The following is a 22432-nucleotide window of genomic DNA, read 5'->3' on the forward strand; positions in this document are numbered from 1 at the left end:
GCGTCAAGTTGCAGCCGCGCGCTAGCGTAATTTCCATCCACCAGGAGTTTAAAACCCGGAAAAGACGCCTGGACGAGGCGCTTTCTTGCCGCATGTTGATGCTTATATGTGCCCGTGCTCATTGGCAGAAGAATAATGTTAATCCGCTCTAGCCTCTAGCATCCGTGTTGTGACTTGACTTTGTTGGCATACAATTCGATGGCTCCCCTGTCTGTACGAGTCTGTGCTTGAATTTGCCATTATTATAGCCCCGTTTAAGGCCTCCCAATGGCCCTCACGCCTCACGTACATTGGGCCCAACGGCACGAATTGGTGTACCTACGTGTGGAGCTCATAGACGCACAGGTGAGCTGGAGGAGGCGGTTGCTTTGCTGTTAAACTTTCATTGATTGATTGATTGAAATATGTATTAACCGTTTGCAAAATTACAGTACATTTCAAGCACAAACTCAATACAAAGACTGTTAACTGTGAGTGGACGACCCAATAGCAGAACCTTGAACCTTGTTCAATGTGCACATTGCCTAATTTGTCTGAGGCCGGTGTGTAATAATTAAGTAACATATTAATATTAAGACATGAGGTCGATTCTACAAATGGCCAGTAGTTCTCTCCTCACTCTTTAAAGATTTTTTTAAACCTTTTTTTAAATAGCAGATTTACAATTATAAAGCTGTATATCTGCTATGTTTTAATAGCCAAAGAAGCACAGATCTAAAATGACTGACTGTCACAGCACATTACTCACGAACTGTAGTAATTAAGAGATACATGTGACGTATAATTTCAGTCACATGCATTGTGTGATATTTATGTAGTAATAATGTCTATCCCTGGCTGAATACCAAACTGGCTGACCCTGTACGAATATGGCTTGTTTAGACAGCTGGCTGCCTGGCTTAGGCTTTGCCATCTTATTTGGAAGTTACTTTGAATACAATATGACCCTGTCACATCAGTGCTGCATGCCGATGAGTATCATGCATTTCATGCAAATGTTTGTGTGTATATTATATAGTCAACACAGAGACCTAGGTCTCTTTGACGTTATTATTTAAATAATACAGTCTGTCGTTATTATTAAAATTGTAGTGTGATATCATATCACGCAGGTGCCAGGGGGTTTGTCTCGCCTGAAGTGTGTGGAAGTTGTGGTGTGTGGTGCAGTAGTAAAAAAGTAGTAGTAACTAGTAAATTAACTAAATGTTTGGAAGATACAATCATTCATTGCTTATTTTAACTCTGCTTAAAGCTGCACTATACCTTCTTCTACCTGCAGATTTGAACCCGCCACCCGGTTTCCTAAACAAGTGCTGAAATTATCTTTATACCATTGAGCTAATCTGAGAACCCATCGTCAAAAAATAAAGGAAAAACAGCCCCTTTTTAAATGTCTCAATAAAGAGCAGGGAGACATACTCTACCATACAGATTGGACAAAATGTTAATGTATTCATTAAAAAGGTTACATAGTGCTGCTTTAAGTGATTCATTGCATTAATATATTGCATTCTGGTAGAAAAATAGTATGGTCAACCAGTTATATAGTTTGCCTATAGTCAGAATCTAGACACATTTTGCTGAAGTAAGATTAACCAACTGTCTATCTCTAATCTCTTATAGAATATCGATGTCCAAGTACATGAAAATGTGCTTAAATTCAGAGGTGAGTTATCTCAACTGTACCGTTACATTTGAGAAATAATATTAAATTAATTCAAATACAATTTTCATGTTGTGTTTTCAGCCCAAGGACATGGCGCTAAAGGAGAAAATGAGTATGAATTCAGCCTAACATTTTTTATGCCAGTGAAACCAGAGGTGTGTGTCTGCTTTGCAGCAGGTTTATGGATTTTGCAGTCAATTATTCCTGACTCATGCTATTGATAGTGGCTCATGAATGAATTTGTATGTATGGTCAGGTGACGCATAAATCAACTGAGCGCCAGGTGAACATCACATTGAAGAAGGAGCAGTGCGGGTGGTGGGACAGGCTGACCATGCAGGAGCGTAAACCAGTCTTTCTGACCCCAGACTTTGACCGCTGGCTGGACGAGTCAGACGCTGAGATGGAAGTACGTGAGAAGGTGAGAGGTGCATTTCACGTTCAGTATGATGTCAATCATGTCCCTGCTCACTGTTGTCGTTGCCCCCCACCCATGTTTGAAACAACTATGCTTCTGAAAAGAAAAAAGATTTCATGTCCATGGTGACGATACTTTAGGAAGCTGACATTTATGTTGGGTTTTAATAAGGTCAAACACAAGAGGTACCAGACATCGTTTTGTTTTTCTTCTGACAGGAAGAGAGGAAAAACAGACTGAAGACCTCCAAAGCCCCAAAGGAATGTACGTATAAGTGTTTTTTGATCTGTATTATTGACAATAGCGGCACACTGCCAGACTGGATTACCAGCCAAGGTGCCTGGACCCCACTGAGCCATGGCCCAGGCCATGTCTACACTTTTTAACCTGATCTTTTTTGCTTTGTTTACACTTGACCACACTGCATCTGCTGTTTCAACATTTCTATTGTTTTAATCCATCTCCTTTCAGCATCTAGCAGTGTGAAAACTGGATTTTTGTTCATATATAACCTTGTGCAGTTCCTTGGCTTCTCCTGGATCTTTGTTAACATGACTGTACGGCTTTTTATTTTTGGTCAAGGTGAGGATTATTTATTTTGTTCTTTCACTGTGTGAGTCGAGTGAAACCTTTGAGATTCTCTTACTAACTTAATGTAATGCTTTTCCATTTTTTAGACTCTCTCTATGACACATTTCACACCATATCGGGTGTCATGTTCTTCTGCCAGATACTGGCATCAGTCGAGGTACTCAACGCTGCTTTCGGTGTAGTGAGGACTGGAGTTGTACCAGTTTTTATACAGGTACTGTATTTTAATTTAGTAGAGGAGGCTGAACAAACAGTCAAAAAGGACACGCACATCTGTACTGGGTGCTGGATCAAAAATAAAGTCATATAAGAAATGAAAAATCCGCACACCAATTCAGGCTCCCAAATATCTTTACTTTACTGTATTTTAATTTTCCACACTTTCAATAATGTCATACCAGTATTGCCCACCTTCTATACTTGTCAGATATGCAACACCAATTTCCATTGTCTTTGACCCTATCCTTCCGATGCATTACTGTGTGTGCGTGTGTTATTATTATGGCATGTGTTCTACTGTCATCTCCAGGTGGTTGGGAGAAACTTTATCCTCTTCATAATCTTTGGCAGCTTGGATGAAATGCACAACAAGCCAGTTGTATTTTTCGTTTTCTATCTTTGGAGTGCCATCGAGATTTTTCGGTGAGTGGTCTTCTACATGCTGATGCTCATAGTGAATGTCACGCACACTGGATTACCTACTGATATTTCTTTTAACAATTTCAGTAGTGATATATTTTCATGTTTGTGTAAATTGTTTCCTGCGTGGAGGCAGGATTTTCAAATAATTGATCATTTAAGTCTGCACAAAGTCTTTCTACCACATTTCATATCTAGTCTTTAAATGCTTTGTTGCCTTAGTACTTACTTCTGGACTACTATCCATTTATAGGTATCCATTTTACATGCTGGCCTGTTTTGACACAGAGTGGAAAACTCTCACTTGGCTGAGGTACACCATCTGGATACCACTATACCCACTGGGTGTTTTAGCAGAAGGTTAGATTGCTCTCATTTCTTTCAGTAGAACACAATCATCTGCATGTCAGTGTTAATAAAATAAAAACACACACAAAAAACAAAAATGCCTCCTATTCCCGTCAGCTGTCGCTGTGATCCAGTCCATTCCCATCTTTGATGAGACAAAACTCTTCAGCATTGTTCTGCCCAAAGCCATTGGCAAGTCTATTGGCTTCTCCTATGTCCTGCACGTCTATCTCATTCTCATGTTTCTGGGTGAGTCTCTGTGTATACATACACTCTCTGGTCAAATTGTTCAGATGGTAAATTCTGTGTTAACACTAATCTTATCTTATGCACAGGACTGTATACCAACTTCCGGCATCTCTACAAGCAGAGGGAGAAGCGGTACCGCACCAAGAAGAGGAAAGCAAACTGATATTCAACACTGGCGGAACTACACCTCCGTGGTTAAAATGAAATGATCCCCATCTGCTCTCCTGTTCATCTCAACTTATTTTCTTTCCTCAGCCTGTCTAACCAAAATTCGGACCACCAGCAAGCATGCCACGGGTGCAAGACTTTACATTTATTACAACGGCGGAAGCCGTCCCCCATAACAGATGTTTGTATTTCAAGTAGAATGACTATTTCTTTATACATCGATATGCTGTAGATCAGAAAACTGAGTGTTCACACTGTATGCCTTTTATGAAGAAAAAGTGCTGCATAGTGTTGTCTACTGAAAAAAAAGGAGAGGGATTGCGTGGTGCAGTGTTTCCATAACATTCATCACACAATTTAGAGACCATTGGTTCTACATTTGTCTGTACTTTATCCTTGTATTTTGTCAAATACCTTTGCCTATATCAGAAAAAGAGTAGTAAAATAGAACTCAACATCCTTCATGGCGGTACAGGCCATATCACAATTCATAACCTCATCCAGGAGCTTTGACTGAACAAATAAATGTAAAAACTGCTAAGCAAGGGAAAATTTGAAGACCTGTTTTGGAGGGTTGATTGAACGTCATATGCACATTTGTCAGAAAGTTGAACTAATCTCAACCTTTGAAGGCACTTCGCTTGGCCAAAACCGTTCACTGACGAGCGCCTTTCAAAAGCGATTTCCTTTGGTATTTTCTCCTAAGTTTCAAATATTTTATGCTCTTAAAGTAGTTCTCCCCAAAACATCACTTATTCTCTTATCAATTACATGCCAAGGAGACCTTTTTGTTTTTGTCACAGGTCGCTGCTCAGCAGGACTCTTAGCAGATAGACTCCACCGGTCATCAAATTATTGGCTTAGGAATGTGACAAAAACAAGATCTCCATGAATTCTATGCTTTGTGAGGTGTGTAATAATTGATTAAGAAAGTATTTTTGGGGTAAACTACTTGTCAATTTAGAATTTGTTCTTGTTTTGAAGGTAGAGTATTTTACTGTACATTTACTGTTGTACCGTTTTACAAAATTCCCAGGCACCAGGAATGAATACTGTTGGGTCATTACACAAAGCTTCATCAAGTAAGCAATGACTAGTCTGAAATGAATTTATTCTATTTCTCCTGCTTTGTGAAATGCCACACAAATCTCAGGGTAAGAACTATACAATAATTGTGGAAATAAAGGCAATACCAAAGGAAGTGTCTTAAAAGTATTCAATATGCCCTGTGGTTCGACGCATGGGCATTCCAGTAGCATAATATTGTTTCACTTTTAAATGTATTTGTATTCATCTGCATTTAACAGCTATGACAAATGATTCATGCCACAAACTTTTGATATTTCTATTCATTAGTTTGGACATACCGTACATTTATCCTCAGCATTTCTGAAATGTGGCAGTGTGATACAGAATAAAGGTTCTCAAATAAAACTCAAGCAGTCATGAAAGACTATTTGGAACAGTGTTACAAAATCTATATACACACACAGTACACCAACAATTACAAAATTGGGCCTTCTTTTGACCGGGTTTTGCTATCTTGCATGACATTGGAACTAAATTAGCAGTTTATACACCATTTGTTCTCCTGACCACTTAACAGCCCTTTGTTGTAAATATGAGCTGGTATGGGGAGGGGGGACTTTGGATTGTATCTGTCACATGGATTTCAATGTCTGACACTGTAAAAAAACATATATAAAAAAATATGAAAGTGTGCTAATTCAGTCCATTGTTCCCAACTCAGCTTGAGAAGTCTGTATGCATCGGAGCGATGTTATGGTCGAAAGCGGCATACTGGGAGTCACCAGTGCTGGCAAGTTTGAGCTGCTGGGCGGCGTGGGACAGCTGGAAGGCTGCATCTGGGTGTGCAGAGTCTGGCAGCAGTGTGCACTCCCGCTCCAGCAGCTCTCCCACTCCCTTCAACAGCTCCCAGAAACCAAAGGCCAAGGCAGCCTTCCGCAGACGGTTGAGCTCCTGATGCGTTTGCAGAAAAACAACCATGAGTGAACAACAAGCTTAGTTAAAAGCTTATTGTTTTGTGTCCGTTTTGGTAGTTATCCCCATAAATAACAATAATAAATGGTATACCTTTCAAATTCAAAATATACAACAATGGCCGAAATTATATTTGAGAGGAATTAGATCAGAACAGGAATCTACAATGTATTGTTTAATACAAAATAAATCTAAAGCTTTTAGATTCTCCCCCAGCATGGGTTTTACCTTGTAGAATGTTTGAGTCTTCTCTGGCAGTTTCCTGGCATTCCTCAGGATCTTCTGCACGTCAGTCTGTGGAGCGATAGTATTCATATCAGTGAATGAAAACATATTAATTACAACATAATAAAGTATGCGTCTATATTAATGCAGGGCCCAAATATGGGTGGGTGGGTGGCTTGGTCCTTCTAACACATTGGTGTCAAACAACATCTCAACAACAGGTGATTGGTACTTAAGTGCCACCATTCGAGTGTGTCACTTCGAGCAAGTTATACTGGATTTCTGTGAGGATGAGGCTGTCAAAATGGATAAACAAGTTGGTGTGGTGAAGTTCTGGGCAAAAAACTGGCTGCAGTTGTATCTTCAACATCTAGTACACAAAACAGAACTTTGTCCGTTCATTTATTTGTATCATCACTTCCAATTTCACTTATTTATCCTCTGTATCATCAGTTCTCTCTCCTGATTGGATGCAATTGGTATCCTGACCTGAAAATGTATTTTCTGTTTACTAAAGAACTGGAGACAGGGAGAACACGGGTACGGAACAAACACTAACACTATAGCAGTGATTTAGTATCTGAATATAGAACTATAACACTTATTTTAACAAACATCCTGGCCATTAAAAGTAATCTTTTACCAACAAAATGACATCATCCGGCAATTGGGGTAGTGGAGTAGACTTATGTGATATTATAGACTTATGCATTTGCATATTATCCATCTACTGATTTCTTGAGCTACAGCAGGTAACATACCTGAAGCCCACTGGCCTTAATCCAAACTGTGACATTCTGGGCGTAGCTGCGTTTAATCGACGGCTGTACGGGGAATGGACTTTTACTATCATCTTCTCCATAGGGATTTTCAGCCGCCTCTGAAACAAGAATCATCTCATGTAAAATGGGAATCGAGCCAAACTATGCCAGGCACACAGGAAGCAGATGTGAATATTTAACTCAATGATAACTGATAATGTACACATGAAAGCCTTTGAACTCTCAACTGGACTATACTAGACTAGTGTGTCGTCGGGGAATCCAACAATAATATGTTTATTTTGTGTAATAATGATAAAGCCAGCAAGCAAAACACTTTTGGCAATGTGTTCTTTTAAACAGTGGGGCATAAAACACTGGTGTAGCCAAGCGTCAGCTGTCAGTCAAATTCACCAATGGCAGGTGGCATTTACTGGTCTGCCCACAAAGGGCTTGCTAAAAGTATGCAGAGAGGTTACTAGCCGCTTTTTCGAAATGTGTGTGCTGGTGAGAACCTTGACTTCTATTAACCTTGGAACTGGGAACAGGAGGTTACCTGATATAGGTCCCAGCTGGCAGACTTTGCCTAGCCATGGTAAAGGCTCTGGACCAGGCTCAAACAGAGACATCATCAGGTTAGACTTCTTCTTGCTGTCTGCCTGGGAGTACAGCATACCGTACCAGTCTGGCCTGCAGACAGATTATTATTATTTCACATGAATATTTCAAATTGTGACATTTGGGCAGAAACTATTTGTATGTTTTATTTTATTTTATTTCATTAACCCTATTTTATAGACAGTATCATGGAAAAATATTGAAAATAGCCTAACTACAAGCTCACAACGCATGAAATACGCACAACGCAAGAAAAAAATAAAATGGCAGACTTGATAAGTCTGTTTGTAGGTTATAATAGCCAATAAAATATATTATCACAAGAGCTAGTAGTGACTAAATAAGAACTACATTGGATCCATGTAGATTAGAACACCCCCCCCACCCCGCAATGTTTTTGGACATACAAGGTTTCTGCCCAACAGCGATGAAATGTAGTAGATGTGAAGCATCTTTTCTGCTCACCCCAGTTGTACCAGCGCCACCATGCCCTCCACCTTCAGACTGCCATGTAGAAGGACACAGAAATTGGGGCTCTTCCCTGCAATCTGACTGGCTGAGGCCTCCTCCTCTGGCTCATCTGTGGCTCCTGTGCCAACTTCATCCACCTCTGTAATAAAACGGCCATTTTGTTAACCACATAAATCCCAGTGTCTCTATTTTGGGCATGTCATAATAGGTGAAGATTTGGTATAGCAGATCTACAACCTCACAATTTGTCACGGTATATTGTGTGTGCATTGAGAGCCCTATTCTAATAAAGGTAACATGACTTTAAAAAATGTTGTACCACAAACCTTTGTTTACAGCAATGGGTAGCACTAGATGTCTGGATATGACGGGAGGGCTGGAGATGTCGCCGATCTCAATGAAGCCCACGATCTCCAAATCTGCAACAAATATATCAAATGATAAAATAAACACTTGTAATAAAAGGCATGCCTCTATTCAGAATCACCTTTATTTAGTCACATCACAAGTTTACAGGTATAAAACTGTAGGTGAAATTATTGTTTGGTGAAAGCTCCATTGTTTCGATTGTTTCCGGAAAAGAGAAAGAAGATGCAGTGGCGTTTCCAGGAATTACATTTTGGGCAGGCAAGATGTTAATTGTCGTCCCCCCGCGCACAATCAGTAGCACTAAAGGTTTTCAAAGAGATATACCTGCCAGACAGTAGGATACAAAGGCATGCCTGAAACATGCGAATGGGTGATTGAGGGTCGCACTCTATACACGCTACTAATAGTTCTCAGGTCTTGTTTTTGTCCTCAGTGTATGGATTTTGGCCAAGCAGAAAATGGATTTGGACAGGTGGACGCCTGTCCTCGCCTTATTGTAGATACGCCTCTGAGAAGATGTTCATAAACCTGGTGGTCTGGCCCTTGATACTGCGGTAGGCCACCTCGCCCGGCCGGCGGCCGCTGTAGGGATTTGTAATTTGTATTGTATTGTATACTATGAACTGCATTGGGAAACAAGATGGTTACCTGTATTAACAGTTCTGGGAATAGGGTCCACCTCCTCATCCACCACTACAGGTTCTGGTCGAGGGAAGACCTGTACATCTGAGGACAGGTTGCCACAGTGGAGCACAGCATGGAAGGGTGAGTATGCATAGTCAATCAGTCTCCTGGAGTAAAAGGAGCAGATAAGAGTGGTGTGTTATAAAAATACATTTCATAATAATACCCACCCAATCCAACAAGCACTGAGTGCATGAGTTCACGGCTGGAAGCCTTGTTTGTTATGTCGTAGAGGTGTGCTTTCCCAGACATACTCCAAGATAATTTATTGACATTATTGCATGTTCTTTACTGGCCGTTCTAGTCTAAAGAACTTTAAGATGTTCAGGAATGTCACAAATGAAACCCAAACAGTGTGGTTTGTCCATGACAATGCTTTGCTATTTTTTGTTACATCAAGGGACTGGAAGTCTCAAGACTCGATAACATGGCTTACTGACTTACTATATAAAGAACAAATACAGGTACATTTATTAATTCATATATTGACATTTAATACACTGACATCAACTATTGACACCAACTATTGCTTGGGGCAAGTAGAAGAAATAAAACATAAGTCATTGTGTATGAAATGATAGAAATCTTTTTATTTACGCGACACTAGAGCCCATTGTGTGTAACAGTCATCCTCAACCTGTTTTGTTCATGTGATAACACTGATAACCTATGCCTTCCACCATGAGCAGCGCAGAATACATGCTCAGTGTATAGCACAGGAAGAAAACGCCTTGGACACAAGCACAGGTATACATTGTAAACACAGACATACCCAAACATGGCCTGTACACTCTTCAAGCACAGCTGTCCCTCCATGGTGAAGATCTGTCCGTCTCCTCCACTGAGATGAAGTAGTTCCTCCAAGTTGTCCATTGTGTCAGTCATCTGCAGCTGGAGTTACAAAACAGAGTGATTCACTTCATAAGAACCAAGGCACAACAAGTACGTATACAACCAGATTCAGGCAAACATGAACAAAGATCAATTCAAGATAAAAACACAGGGCTTAAAGTTCTCAGTCCTGGGGACTGATTTCAGTCCTGAGGATTTCATAGGGGTCATTTAATGGCATCAGTGTAGATTTGCAAAAAAACATTTTCAGTCTTGGGATTCTTTTTGGCTTTAATCCCTGTCAAAACATCAAGAGGAGTTTGAGTGCGGGGCACGGTGGCACGGTCGGTAGTGCTGTCGCCTCACAGCTAGAAGGTCCTGGGTTCGATTCCCGCTCGGGACACTGTGGGCGCTGGCAGCGTGTCCTCTCCTCAGTGCCCATACCCGAGGTGGGGTTGGCGAAAGGGCCTTTCTGTGTGGAGTTTGCATGTTCTCCCCGTGTCCCCTAGGGTAGGTACCCTCACAAAAAACATGCAGTAATCCTGGTCAATAAACTGCCTCCCCCTGGCCAGCCAGGGCGCCTGATGGAGGGGAAAGTAACTGGTTGGAATAACGTGTTCTTTCCACACGCTACGTCCAACCAGGGAAACTCCCCCTGTCAGGTGTAAAGGAGCAACCTGGACACTCACGGATGAAGGAAGCATTCAAGTCCGTTGCTTCCCCCAGGCTAGCGAAGGGTGTGTAGAGCCCAGGATCACAATAGATAATTGACACAGGGGTGAAAAATGGGTTACAAAAAAATACATATATATATATTTATTTATTTTTATTTAAAAAAAATAAAAGGAGTTTGAGTTTTACTTCCCACCCACCAAAGACCCACAAAGTGCAAACTTTGTAAAGAACCAACAAGTGACATTAATTCCTGTACAAGCACAAGTACAACGATTTGCAGTTACAAAATATAGTCCTAAGAATAGAGAAGAGACAACAATATAAAATTAAAAATTAAACTATTACTATTAAGTATAAAGAGTAGAATACTGTATTTTTTCTACACTCAATAGTAAAAGTGAATCAGTTCTTCTAAAGGCCCATGGCCAGCTTTTCCCCACAAAACCATTTTTAGACATATCCTGTTAAAATCTGTCAGCCAAGGACCAAAGGTTTTACTAAACCAAGCCATCTCTGAATTATTAAGTTTTCACATACTCCTCTAGGTGGCAGCATCACCATTATAAGTGAGCAAACCCATAGTTTGCTTAGTCCCATATAATACATACTGCCCAAGGAATACATGTTCTATAATATATTCTTATGTGAACAACAAATATTGCAAGGAAGGAAAAATGTCTGCATATAGTACACTAAGCAGCCTAAGTTTGTTCGGTTTGCCCAAAGCTACATTCAAAGCTTTGGGTGGGCAGTCTCAGAACAGATTTTCTCCATAACTCCGTCATCAATTCCCCACAGAACTTGACTTCACAACAACAGGTATTATGCTGGCTGTACTGTACTGTACTGTACATGGCTCAAGTGACGGCAAACAGCACGAGTCGTGGTGGGCAGGGTCTGGCTTCCAGATGTGTTCTGTGGCAGAATGAATTGCCATTTGCCTGTCAGCCGTTCTTTTGGTGTTCTAGTGGAGAATGCAGCTACCTTTAGCACTTATAACATTACACTAAAGGCTAGGGTTGTCCCGCTCCGATCACGTGATCGGAAATCGGGGCCGATCACGTCCTTTTCTAATGATCGGAATCGGATCGGGAGCAAAAAAAGGTGATCGGGACATCCCTAGTATCAACATTATATCCATATCATGATATTAGATAATAAATATTGTCTGTGATTTGAGGTATTGTAGTATTGCAATATGGCATAAGTGTTCTATACAAATATCAGATCGGGAAAAATCGTTAGACAGATACTCAAAATCAAATGATCGGATCGGGATTCGGGAACAAAAGAAACTGATGGGGACATTCCCTATTAAAGGCCTAAATGTTTTGACCGAGACTGTCGTAAGAAATGTAGTAAAACGTTGTGAAAGTCGTTAAATCTATTAAAATGAAATTGCTCTATTGCAATTCAAGTACATTTATCAAATGTAAGGCCATTTGGATTGATGACCTTAAATATTGCCTTGATAGGGTGGGCACTTAAGTGTGTCAATCATATGTGCTGCATTTCATTCCTTCTCCCCACCTTGATTGAATACGTTATTAGTCAGAAATGTAAGATATTTAGGCCAAAAGTATAAGACTTCACTGTCCTGTCTATAAAGAAGCACAAAATGCAACTCTACCCCAGCTCTGGATTCTTTCATAAACACAATTCAGTGCTAGTGTAGCACAGTGTCTCAGAGCTTCTGCCTGATGACCAATATCTAATATCTCCCCCGGCCAAGGTGGAATGTCCCTTTAGCCTAGTGGATATGAGGTTGGCTTTCCACACGGGGGTTCAAATCCCGGGCCGTTACATTTGCAGAATTCATAGGATAAAAAAATATACAGTAAAAAATGTAAATAAGATGACTCAATACCTCCTCTGCATTGGCGACACACATGATGAACAGCTTGGCAGGAAAAGGGAAAGGGAGAGGGAACTTCTTGTCATCTGCACGTTGCTTCAGTGTCTGCAAGGAATGACGCAAGGAACCCTTTCCAATACCAAGAGACCCATCTGTCACCAGCACCAGCTACAGGAAAAGCAAAGATGAGAAGACAATCGCCTTGTCGTTGCATTACATTATTCTATTACAAATTAACCAGTGATCCAGGTGGAAAAACTTTACAGAATACCTGACAGGGACAGGAACTGCCCCACTCCTGCTGCACTATGTTGCTGACTCCATTGAGAGCTGATTCAAGACAAGTTTTATCATAGTCTTCCAGATTGCTTAGAGCCTCCTGTACAGGATTGATACAATTGACAGATAATAACTGAGTATGCTAATAACTCTTATGCTTTGCCAACAAAGTTACATGCAATGTGATGTGATGCTCGACACATAGCATGTCACAACAAAGTGATGACCAATGAAAATACAGCTCAATCTCAACAAATTAGAATATTGTGTAAAAGTTCATTTTCTTCCATAATATAATTCAAAAAGTGAAACTTTCATATTATTCTGAATTCATTGTGCATAAAGTGAAGCATTAAAAAGCTTTTTTTGTTTTAATCTTGATGATTATGGCGTACAGCTCATGAAAATAAAAAAATCCTATCTCAACAAATTAGAATATTTTACGAGACCACTAAAAAAAATGTTTTTTTAAACGAGAAATGAGCTGTACGCCATAATCATCAAGATTAAAACAAAAAAGTTTTAAATACTTTATGCACAATGAATTGAGAATATATGAAAGTTTCACTTTTTGAATTATATTAGGGAAGAAAATGAACTTTTACACAATATTCTAATTAATTGAGATGGAGCTGTACATGCTATTTTCATAGAGTAACTAACGCTGCAGAACAAATGTGGCTTTACCTGTAATGTGTTGTAATCTCTGGTGAAAGGCACCAACAGCTCATAGAGGGAAGAGAAAGCCACCAGTGATGTGAACTCCAAACGGTAATTTACAGCCATGTGTTCAAACAGCATGGTGAGCCCATGAACAGCCAAGTTCTTCCTCTGAAACTCTTCGTTGCCTTCCAATGACACAGACCGTGTCATGGACAAAGACACGTCCATCAGAACCACAGTAGGCATGGCTCCTACTTGCAATGACTTCTTAAAGCAGAGTTATGGCAACGTAACGTATTCCAGCTGTATGGAAAACACAGTGGGTGATTACTGTGACTGTCAGTTGTTCAGTTAAAGACAAGTTATCTAGCTGCTCAGAAATGACAAAATGACTGAACGTTAATGTTCTGATTAATTGAAAAGGACTCCCCATTCATCCAATTTGCTTTTGCGATCTGCTTGTATTGCTTGTACCAACATGCAACTCTAGGCCAAGCTTGAATTATCCTCTTTCAATCTGCCAAGCTTTTGTTTCATAAAAATCCAGCCTATAAGCCTAGACATGTTATGAGCTACTTTCTGTCAATAAATTCCCTGCAGGTGATTATTTTTCTAAGTGTTGGAGTTTGGAAGCACTCGCGCTGCTGCCTCTGCGAAACGCGCAGGGCCACAGTTCAGTGACAACGACGAGTGCCTCCAAACTAATCACCTGCAGAGAATATCTTGACAGTATTTGTATTGAGTTTGTGCTTGAAATGTACTGTAATTCTGCAAACTGTTAATAAATATTTCAATCAATCAATCAAGAAAGTAGCTCATACAAGCAGATCGCTAAAGCAAATTGGATGAATGGTGAGTCAATGGAAGAGGGTATTGCAAATCTAGATTCATTCCATTTGAACTATTGAACTGTGCTGTCCTCGAACTGTGCTTATTCTACAAACTGTTAATGCAATTTTCAATCAATCCATGTTTTTTCTAATAGAACAAAAAAAAACTCCACATTCCTCAGAACATAAGTGTAATGTAACTGTTGTATTTTCATGTAATAATGAATGATATAAGACAGCCTTTGTTTAGCAGCTAACTAACGTTGCAATAGCTACTTAATTTAGCATTGGCTTGTATCAAAGAAAACAAACATATCCCAATACTGAAACTGGTGTTGTTTCGTTAAAATGAATGACAGTGTAAAAAGGCACCTGAATGTACATGTAATGTAAACAAAACAAAGTAAGCAAAATAATCATACGTGCCTGCTGTCAAGTTTCAATCGCCATTAAAAGGTTTGTGTTGTGTACGACGACTATTCTGTCCGGGCTGAAGCTGAGCTGCGACCAATGCATTAATAGTTCCTACCTAGTTACAGATGCACGTGAAAAAAGAGTGCGTTGTCGATATATATGATATCGCGTTTAAGTTAATAACATAATAATATGCCACAGTTTCGCTATAGACATTTAAATATATTCTACTGACACTGTAGTTTTTAAATGAGAAAGTTTCAAGTCAACCATTTTTTATAATTGTTACCCTTATATTTCCATTAAATTATTTTCAAACTTTGGCTTCATAAAACTTTAAACAAAGACTGACAAGATTTAACATAATAACGTCGTGAGTAACAATATTTTTTTATTTTATTCAATTAAATATTTTTAAATGAATGGACTAAGCTTATGATAATAAAGTGAGAGTGAGACAATGCCCCTAATCCTATTAAGACGTCAGGTAGCCTATTAGCTAGGTTTTATGCTGATCCATTGTGAAGACTTGTCCTGCGGCGCGTCCTACTTGACCCCTCTGCGCACAATTTGGACTCTCCACGGTTTGTGCCATGCAGTGAACCCAGCTGTGGGTAGTCTTTTCTTGGATATTCTGTGTCCCTGATTTCAGAAATCGTACCGTCAAAACGAAGCCTGCATCCGTAAGTGCTTCTATTATTTAATTTGATATAGGATACTATATGTACTTATGTAGGCTTTAGCACGGTTGCCAACAGGGTTGACTGTAATAATCAGGAGGAATATAGGGGATTCTTTTAGGGGGTGGGGGAACTCTGGGGGACCTCCTCCATAAACTTTTTAACATAGTTAAGTTCCTGTGTTCTGGTGAATTTACCAGAAAACCAAAAGCAGGAGAAATCCAGGCCAGGGGAAATGGAAATGCAGGAGTCCTGTACGTGGCAGCCCTGGTATATAGGCCTAGGCCTATTTATTTGTTTTCTTTGATGTAATAATGAGCTAAACGTTTAGTTAAAATCTTGGTTAATTTCATTTGTTTATTTAAAATAATAATTTGAGCTCTAGCCTTCTGATTTGGGCTTTTAGCTGTGCTGTAGCCTACAGCTAAAAGCCTGTATTTTCTTTTGTATCATTAGTCTAAAGAAAACCTCTCTAATATGCATACTCCTTTTCCTTGATACTAGTGTCTTATCTCAAATTCATTGCCTAAATATAATTAAAACAAATGTTTATACCATCTGTTGGTTAGGCATCATTTAACTTTCAATGTGCCCTTTCATGTTTCTCAGGTTGGGCTTTCTGTAGAAGTTAAAAGATGACATGAGTCATCCGTCTGCAAACCTAAAACCACCACCAAAAACACCATCACCCCATGGTGTTCTGGGGACCAAGCTGGACCCACCCTTTTTGCACTGCTCATTTTGTGCAGTGTAATTCCCCATAGCCAATACCACTGTTGCTTTGGAGGAAAATGCATTGTACACGGAGAAAGCGACTACAGCTGAGCCGGGTTGTGTTCCTTCTCTCTGGGGTTTTCCTGTGTACCCTTTACCAGCTGAGCATCAGTGCCAGGCTTTCGGAGCCCTTGCTGCTGCCTCAGATTGGAGAGGACACTGGAGAGGGTTCAACAGAAGGGCTGGAGGAGTTTACTCTGGAGACTCTGGCCCTTGAGGAACCCATCACTGCGACTCTGGAGTGGGAGCCAACAGACCAAACCACACCAGAAATGGTTGAGATCCATCACACAACTGAAACGTTAGATTTGACAACACCCCCCACCACAGATGAGCCTTTGTTATTAACAACAACAAATCAGACTATTGTCCACTGTATCTACGTGGCTCCTGAACCTCCAAAGGAGACACCCACACCACCAATGCCTAGTCCTGGCACAACCATGCCTGCCTCACCTGAAGAATCGGCACAGGGTGACTATCCCCAGGACATCTTCTCTGTACAAGACCGCAGGAGAGGCTGGGTGTCGCTCCACATTTTTGGGATGGTCTACATGTTTATTTCCCTGGCAATTGTGTGCGATGAGTTCTTTGTTCCTGCTCTGGGAGTAATAACAGTTAAGCTGGACATATCCGATGACGTTGCAGGGGCCACTTTCATGGCCGCTGGAGGTTCGGCCCCTGAACTATTCACTTCCCTCATAGGCACCTTCATCGCCCATAGCAACGTAGGAATTGGCACCATTGTGGGCTCTGCAGTGTTCAACATTCTGTTTGTCATTGGAATGTGTGCTGTGTTTTCGAAGGAGATGCTCCATTTGACCTGGTGGCCACTCTTCAGAGACGTGTCCTTCTACATCTTTGACCTCATTATGCTTATTGTTTTCTTCCTGGACAATTACATCATGTGGTGGGAGAGCATGTTGCTGTTGGGAGGCTACACTGTCTATGTGATCTGCATGAAATTCAACGTGCAGATTGAGCGGGCCGTCAAAACCCAGATCTACAAACACCAGGGCATTGTAATTGCTTTGGAGGAGGAGAATGAAAAGGAAAAGGAAAAGGTATGTATAGTGAAAAATAATAATGATTAATGGGGCCCAAGGTTACATGGGGCCCACATATTAATGTTATCAGTACAGTATTATACCTTTTCATAGAGCAAAACTGGTATGACTGAGCTATCTATAGTAGTCGAGTCGGATGCATTTCATTCGTATCCCTAAAGACAATTAATATTATCCTAACTTTAACTGATTAAATTGCTTCATTATGAATGACCAAGTGGGCAGCAAACCGTTAATGTCAGATAAGTTATTTGGCCCAGACTGAAGTTGCCCAAATGCATACAGTCCATTCTGTACAGTGTACACGTGTTGGTGTTACAGCACTGGATATGAAACTCCCATCTATGTTTTTTATGTGACAATCACGGCACTGGAGTTGGTTGATACACTGTAGGCCAGAGGTGCCCACACGTTTTTGACTTGAGAGCCACTTTCAAAATTACCAGCTCAATGAGATCTACCCACCAAAAAAATGTTGATCCCATTGCTGACATTTGTTTAAAAAAATTACCTGATGTGCTTTGGAACAGTTACATACAGTAAGACATGAGACAAGCACACTTGGAATGGGAAATAGAGGGACATTTTTAATTGGTAGGGTTCTTTTTGTATTATAACTTTATAATGCTACTGACGTTTGTGTACAACACTTCAAGTGGCACATGCGAAACAGTTTTTTTTATATATAAATTAAATATATTTGTAGGACCATGCCATGTGATCTACCTGCACAGCCGTTGTGATCTACTGGTAGATCATGATCTACCCTTTGGGCACCCCGGCTGTACGCCTTGGGGGACCAAAGCCAATCACCCACAACAAACCCCTAAACATTTGAGACATTACAACAGCACTGCTGTAGCTCGGTTGGAGCTGGGTTTTATTATCTGTTGTAAACACTGTCAGCATCACATGATATATATGATACTGTTTAGGTATAATGAGGGGAGGGTCTATTCGTACCAAAGTTTACGTTTAACCCAATAAATATCGGTGCATTTTTGACAGATATACAAAGCCATTGGAAGACGTAAGCCCCAGAATCAGAAGAATCTTTATTATCACGTCATAGGTGTAAAGAAGTGTGTGATTTGTTTTTAGACACAATGCGCCATGGTATTTGGAGATTTATGTATAAACATAGTTACATAACTGAAATGAATGTATTTATAACCTTATTCCTATAGATTTCCTACTTAATGGTTATCATTAGAAAATGTATTGCACACAGGTGAAGGACGTTGAAGGCAATGCTGCTCCTCCATTGGACAAGAATCACTTACGGGTAAATAACAAATAATTGATACAACAAATAAATTAACAAATTAATTAACAATTGAGAAATTATTATAAAAATCACTTACATGTATGCCAGGGTTCCCCAATTAGCGGCCCGTGGGCCATCTGTGGCCCGCGGAGCGCCCCCTTGTGGCCCGCGGAAGTTTTTTTAATTTTTTTTGGGGGGGGGGGGTCCCAGATATAAATGGCTTTAAATGGGGGTCAGTAGCCTGCACATCTAATTTCTAGTTTGACCACCCGCCTGTTGGAGGATGTTGTATGTATCACGGTCTGTTGTGAACCCATCTCTTTCTCCCAGAAACCATCCCTTCTTCGAGGGATGAGTACAGCCTCCTTACACAACAGCTCATTGAGAAACTCCATTTTCCAACTCGTGACCCACACCCTGGAACCATTAGGAGGAGGTGAATACATTCCATGTCACCACTGATACATTCTCTGACCAAAAATGATGCTTGCTTTGCGTTGATTGATTGATTGAATTGTTTATTAGACAGAAATGTAAAAACAGCAACAGAGTACAGTCCAACACTTAGTCCAAAAGGCATAGCACCAAAAAAAAGTCCTTGTGGTCTTGTTTCCATTTAGGCCCTATGCAATCAATTCATAGACATGACATGTCACAGGAAAAATAAAACACTGTACTGTATGTACAGGGTGGGGAAAAAGGAAGGGTGATCATTTCCTCTCCCTTGGGCGTGCTGAAAGGTGGATTTAGAGGCCTGATGTAAAATATGTTTGTGATATGCATTTGAGGAAGGGGGTCAAGGCATTCCATGCTTGGGTGGCAGTGCTGTATAAGGAGAATTTACCCATTTGTTTTGAAAGTGGGCGGTACCAGATCGTTGTTCTCACTCAGTCTAGTATTGTGGCTGTGGGTGTCGCTCACTTTTAGGTAGTTAGTCAGGTATGTGGCTACTGAGGGAATTGAGGGCACGGCTGCATTTACAATTTTGAATGTCAATGCCATTTTTGATTGCTTACCGTAACTCTGTATTTTACCCGGAGCCAGTTTAGACTAGCAAAATGGGTTGGAAAAAGGTGGGTCATGGGCCCCAGGCCAAGAAGTAGTTGAATTAATTGCTTTTTGGAGGTCTGAAGCTTAGTCTTAAAGGGACACTTCACCCTTTTTGCAAAAAATATATATGTTAATGATGTTTAGAAGATTTAGAACACTTTCATGGGGGTCTTTATGTGTGTTTAATATGTGGTTTTAATTATTTTAGATTTTAGCTCACTTACTTCCTGGACTACAATTCCCATAATGCTTTGGTGCACTGCTCCTCCTTGTGGATAGGGGGAGGGCCTGTCTTACTGAGACAGCATGTAGTCCAAGGACTGTATAAAGAGGACAGGAAGCGAAGACCGTAAGGGCGCCGCCATGTTGCTCACATGGTGCTCCATGGAAGGAAAGAAACATGCGCAATGGGCTTTATGCAGCCAACACTTCCGCGTTCAGCTTCCTTGGTCTGCAACTGCGCATGTTTCTTTCCTTCCATGGAGCACCATGTGAGCGCCCGTACGGTCTTCGCTTCTTGTCCTCTTTAGACAGTCCTTGATGTAGTCCAGGAAGTAAGTGAGACCAGTGTCCATGACATCAGAAAGAATATCTAAACCCACATATTACACACATAAAGACCCCCAGGAAAGTGTTCTAAATCTTCTAAACGTCATTAACATATATATTTTGGCAAAAAGTGTCCCTTTAAGTTACATTGGCATTCTGGAGGACCAAGACGTGGAAGCATAGTCAAAGGAGGGCTGAATTAGAGCAAAACAAAAGAGGACATTCTGCCCAGGAATCTTGTTCTTTGTTTTACTTTTTTGATCACCTTTGTTGCCATGCTTTCACCAGTCAGCTTATTGTCAAGAATACAGCCCAAAAATGCTGAGTCATCCGCACAAAGAGCAATTTGCAGTTACAGGCAGCATTCATGTCGTTCATGTAAAGAAGAAACAGTAACAGCCCAAGTATGCTTCCACAGTTCACCGGGAGGGATGAGGACATGGTTCCATTGATTTCATCCAGTTTATTGAGGTGCTATCAAAACCGATTGCCTTCAGTTTGTCCAGTAGAATTGAATGATTTATTTATGTTGAATGCCTTTTGGAGGTCCAGTATGACCATGCCGCAGAAATTGTCTAAATCTACCTCACATTTGATGTAGTCGTTCAAATACAGTAGGCATGTGTCAGTGGAGTGGGATGTGCTGAAGCCAGATTGGAATTCAAACAGCAGTTTACGGTTGTCTAGGTAGCTGTTTATTTCTTCTTGAATGAATCCCTCTATAACCTTTGAGATCGAACAAAGGATGGAAACTGGGCGGTAGTTGCCAGGTTCAGTTTTCTTGCTCAGAGAAGATTTTATTTCTGAGTATGTCTCTTAATATTTCTCCCGTCATTCAAGGTTCAGTACGGGCTTTCACCCTTACCATTTCCTTTCACTTTGGTCGGTGCATGTCCTTAGAGGTGTTGTTAAACTGAGTGCCCCTGCCCCTGTTTGTCCATTTTTCATCTGCCTTTAACACGATCCAGCCACATCTTCTAGCCCAGAAGCTAATCAGTTATTTTAAACTGGATCTTAACCTTGTTGGCTGGATCATAGACTTCTTAACTGTTAGGTCTCAGTGCGTGAGGGTAAATGAGGTCCTGTCTTCTCTGCTGCTCTCCTCCACTGGTTCTCCCCAAGGCTGTTGTCTCACTACTGTATATTCTCTATACCAATGACTGTTGTAGCAATCACCCTAACGGGTATATTGTCAAATGTGCTGATGACTCTGTGATTGTTAGCCTTCTTGAAGACAATGAAGTACAGTGTGATTTCTTTCTACGTCCGAGCATAGACATGGTAACACCCCGCCTGCCTCTGATTGGTCTACCGACACTGCCCGTCTTGCCTGTCCTCCGAGATGCAAGGCTATGCCGTGGTGGGAAATAATAAAAGTACAAGAGAATGGCAACACGCAACAGTAACTTGTAACTTAAATTTTTGTAGAAGAGGCAAACTAATATTGTTTGTGCCGTTTGCTTTGATTGAATAATTGATTGAACAACTATGATTTGATCTGGCTGTGATCTAAATTAAAGTTTTAGTGTTGATTATCGTGTATTAATCTAATCATAGTAAACTAATACTAAAAAGATATTTATTTATTTCCCACCACGGAGTAACCGTGCCTCTGTCCCATCCCATGTTTACTTATCTGCAAAAAGAAAACCTCGCGGCAGACTATCCAGCATGTAACCTCGCCTCACCAGGCTCGGAGGAAAGCCTGGTCTCTGTTTCAAAAGTCTGTATGATCCGGTCGGGAGCTTTTCTAGAAAAATTAAAGTTACAAGTTACTGTCGTGTGTTGCCATTCTCTTGTACTTATATTTACCACCACGGAGTACCCTTGCATCTCAGAGGACAGGCAAGACGGGCAGTGTCGGTACTAGGCCAATCAGAGGCAGGCGGGGCGTTACCATGTCTATGCTCGGACGTAGAAAGAAATCACGCAGTACAGCATGGGCCAGTTGTCAATGACTTCATATCCTGGTGTGACATACTGTAAGTGACACAAGTCATTCTTACAGTTAAATGTGACCAAAACAAAAGACATGATCATCAGCTTTAGAAGGACTCCTCCCAGTCCTGCTCCTACACTCATTAAGGGCACAGAAATTGAAGTTGTAGAGAGCTATAAATACGTTCTTGACAACAAACTCTCCTTGACTCTCATGTTGCCTCTACATCAAAAGAATTCCAGCAGCGTCTTCTTTTTATGAGGAAAATGCGTTATTTTAATGTCTCGTCTGTAATGATGACTCTTTTCTATAGAAGTTTTATTGTCTCCACCAGCCGAAGGCATGGGGGAG

At 40.7% G+C, this 22432-nt stretch overlaps 2 protein-coding genes across 2 annotated transcripts; one reads left to right on the forward strand and one right to left on the reverse strand.

Moving 5' to 3' along the window:
* The first annotated feature begins 173 nt into the window (after positions 1-173).
* hacd3 (3-hydroxyacyl-CoA dehydratase 3) lies at positions 174-5040 on the forward strand. The gene is made up of 11 exons (XM_083762948.1): positions 174-345; positions 1624-1666; positions 1748-1821; positions 1923-2087; positions 2303-2348; positions 2556-2666; positions 2762-2889; positions 3205-3317; positions 3568-3674; positions 3780-3911; positions 3998-5040. Exons 1-11 carry the CDS (start codon positions 268-270, stop codon positions 4072-4074), a joined length of 1074 nt encoding a protein of 357 aa, XP_083619074.1. The 5' UTR covers positions 174-267; the 3' UTR covers positions 4075-5040.
* Positions 5041-5281: 241 nt separating this feature from the next.
* Positions 5282-14831, reverse strand: ints14 (integrator complex subunit 14). The gene is made up of 12 exons (XM_083762947.1): positions 14768-14831; positions 13536-13814; positions 12841-12948; positions 12582-12737; positions 9981-10099; positions 9173-9315; positions 8482-8574; positions 8150-8294; positions 7623-7756; positions 7067-7185; positions 6309-6374; positions 5282-6059 (listed from the first exon to the last, which is right to left on the reverse strand). Exons 2-12 carry the CDS (start codon positions 13755-13757, stop codon positions 5826-5828), a joined length of 1539 nt encoding a protein of 512 aa, XP_083619073.1. The 5' UTR covers positions 13758-13814; positions 14768-14831; the 3' UTR covers positions 5282-5825.
* Between the last annotated feature and the right edge of the window lie 7601 nt (positions 14832-22432).

The sequence above is a fragment of the Protomyctophum parallelum genome (genome assembly GCF_964188405.1).
Source record: "Protomyctophum parallelum genome assembly, chromosome: 4".
NCBI classification, from domain to species: Eukaryota; Metazoa; Chordata; class Actinopteri; order Myctophiformes; family Myctophidae; genus Protomyctophum; species Protomyctophum parallelum.

Excerpts from the sequence above, each read along its gene's own strand:
- hacd3 (XM_083762948.1), top strand. The coding sequence starts at position 268 with ATGGCCCTCACGCCTCACGTACATTGGGCCCAACGGCACGAATTGGTG. Across the intron at positions 1,667-1,747 it reads AAATGTGCTTAAATTCAGAG|CCCAAGGACATGGCGCTAAA; the intron begins GTGAGTTATCTC and ends TTGTGTTTTCAG. Across the intron at positions 1,822-1,922 it reads TTATGCCAGTGAAACCAGAG|GTGACGCATAAATCAACTGA; the intron begins GTGTGTGTCTGC and ends ATGTATGGTCAG.
- ints14 (XM_083762947.1), bottom strand. The coding sequence starts at position 13,757 with ATGCCTACTGTGGTTCTGATGGACGTGTCTTTGTCCATGACACGGTCT. Across the intron at positions 7,757-8,149 it reads GTGGCGCTGGTACAACTGGG|GCCAGACTGGTACGGTATGC; the intron begins GTGAGCAGAAAA and ends ATCTGTCTGCAG. Across the intron at positions 6,375-7,066 it reads TTAAGGCCAGTGGGCTTCAG|ACTGACGTGCAGAAGATCCT; the intron begins GTATGTTACCTG and ends ATCGCTCCACAG.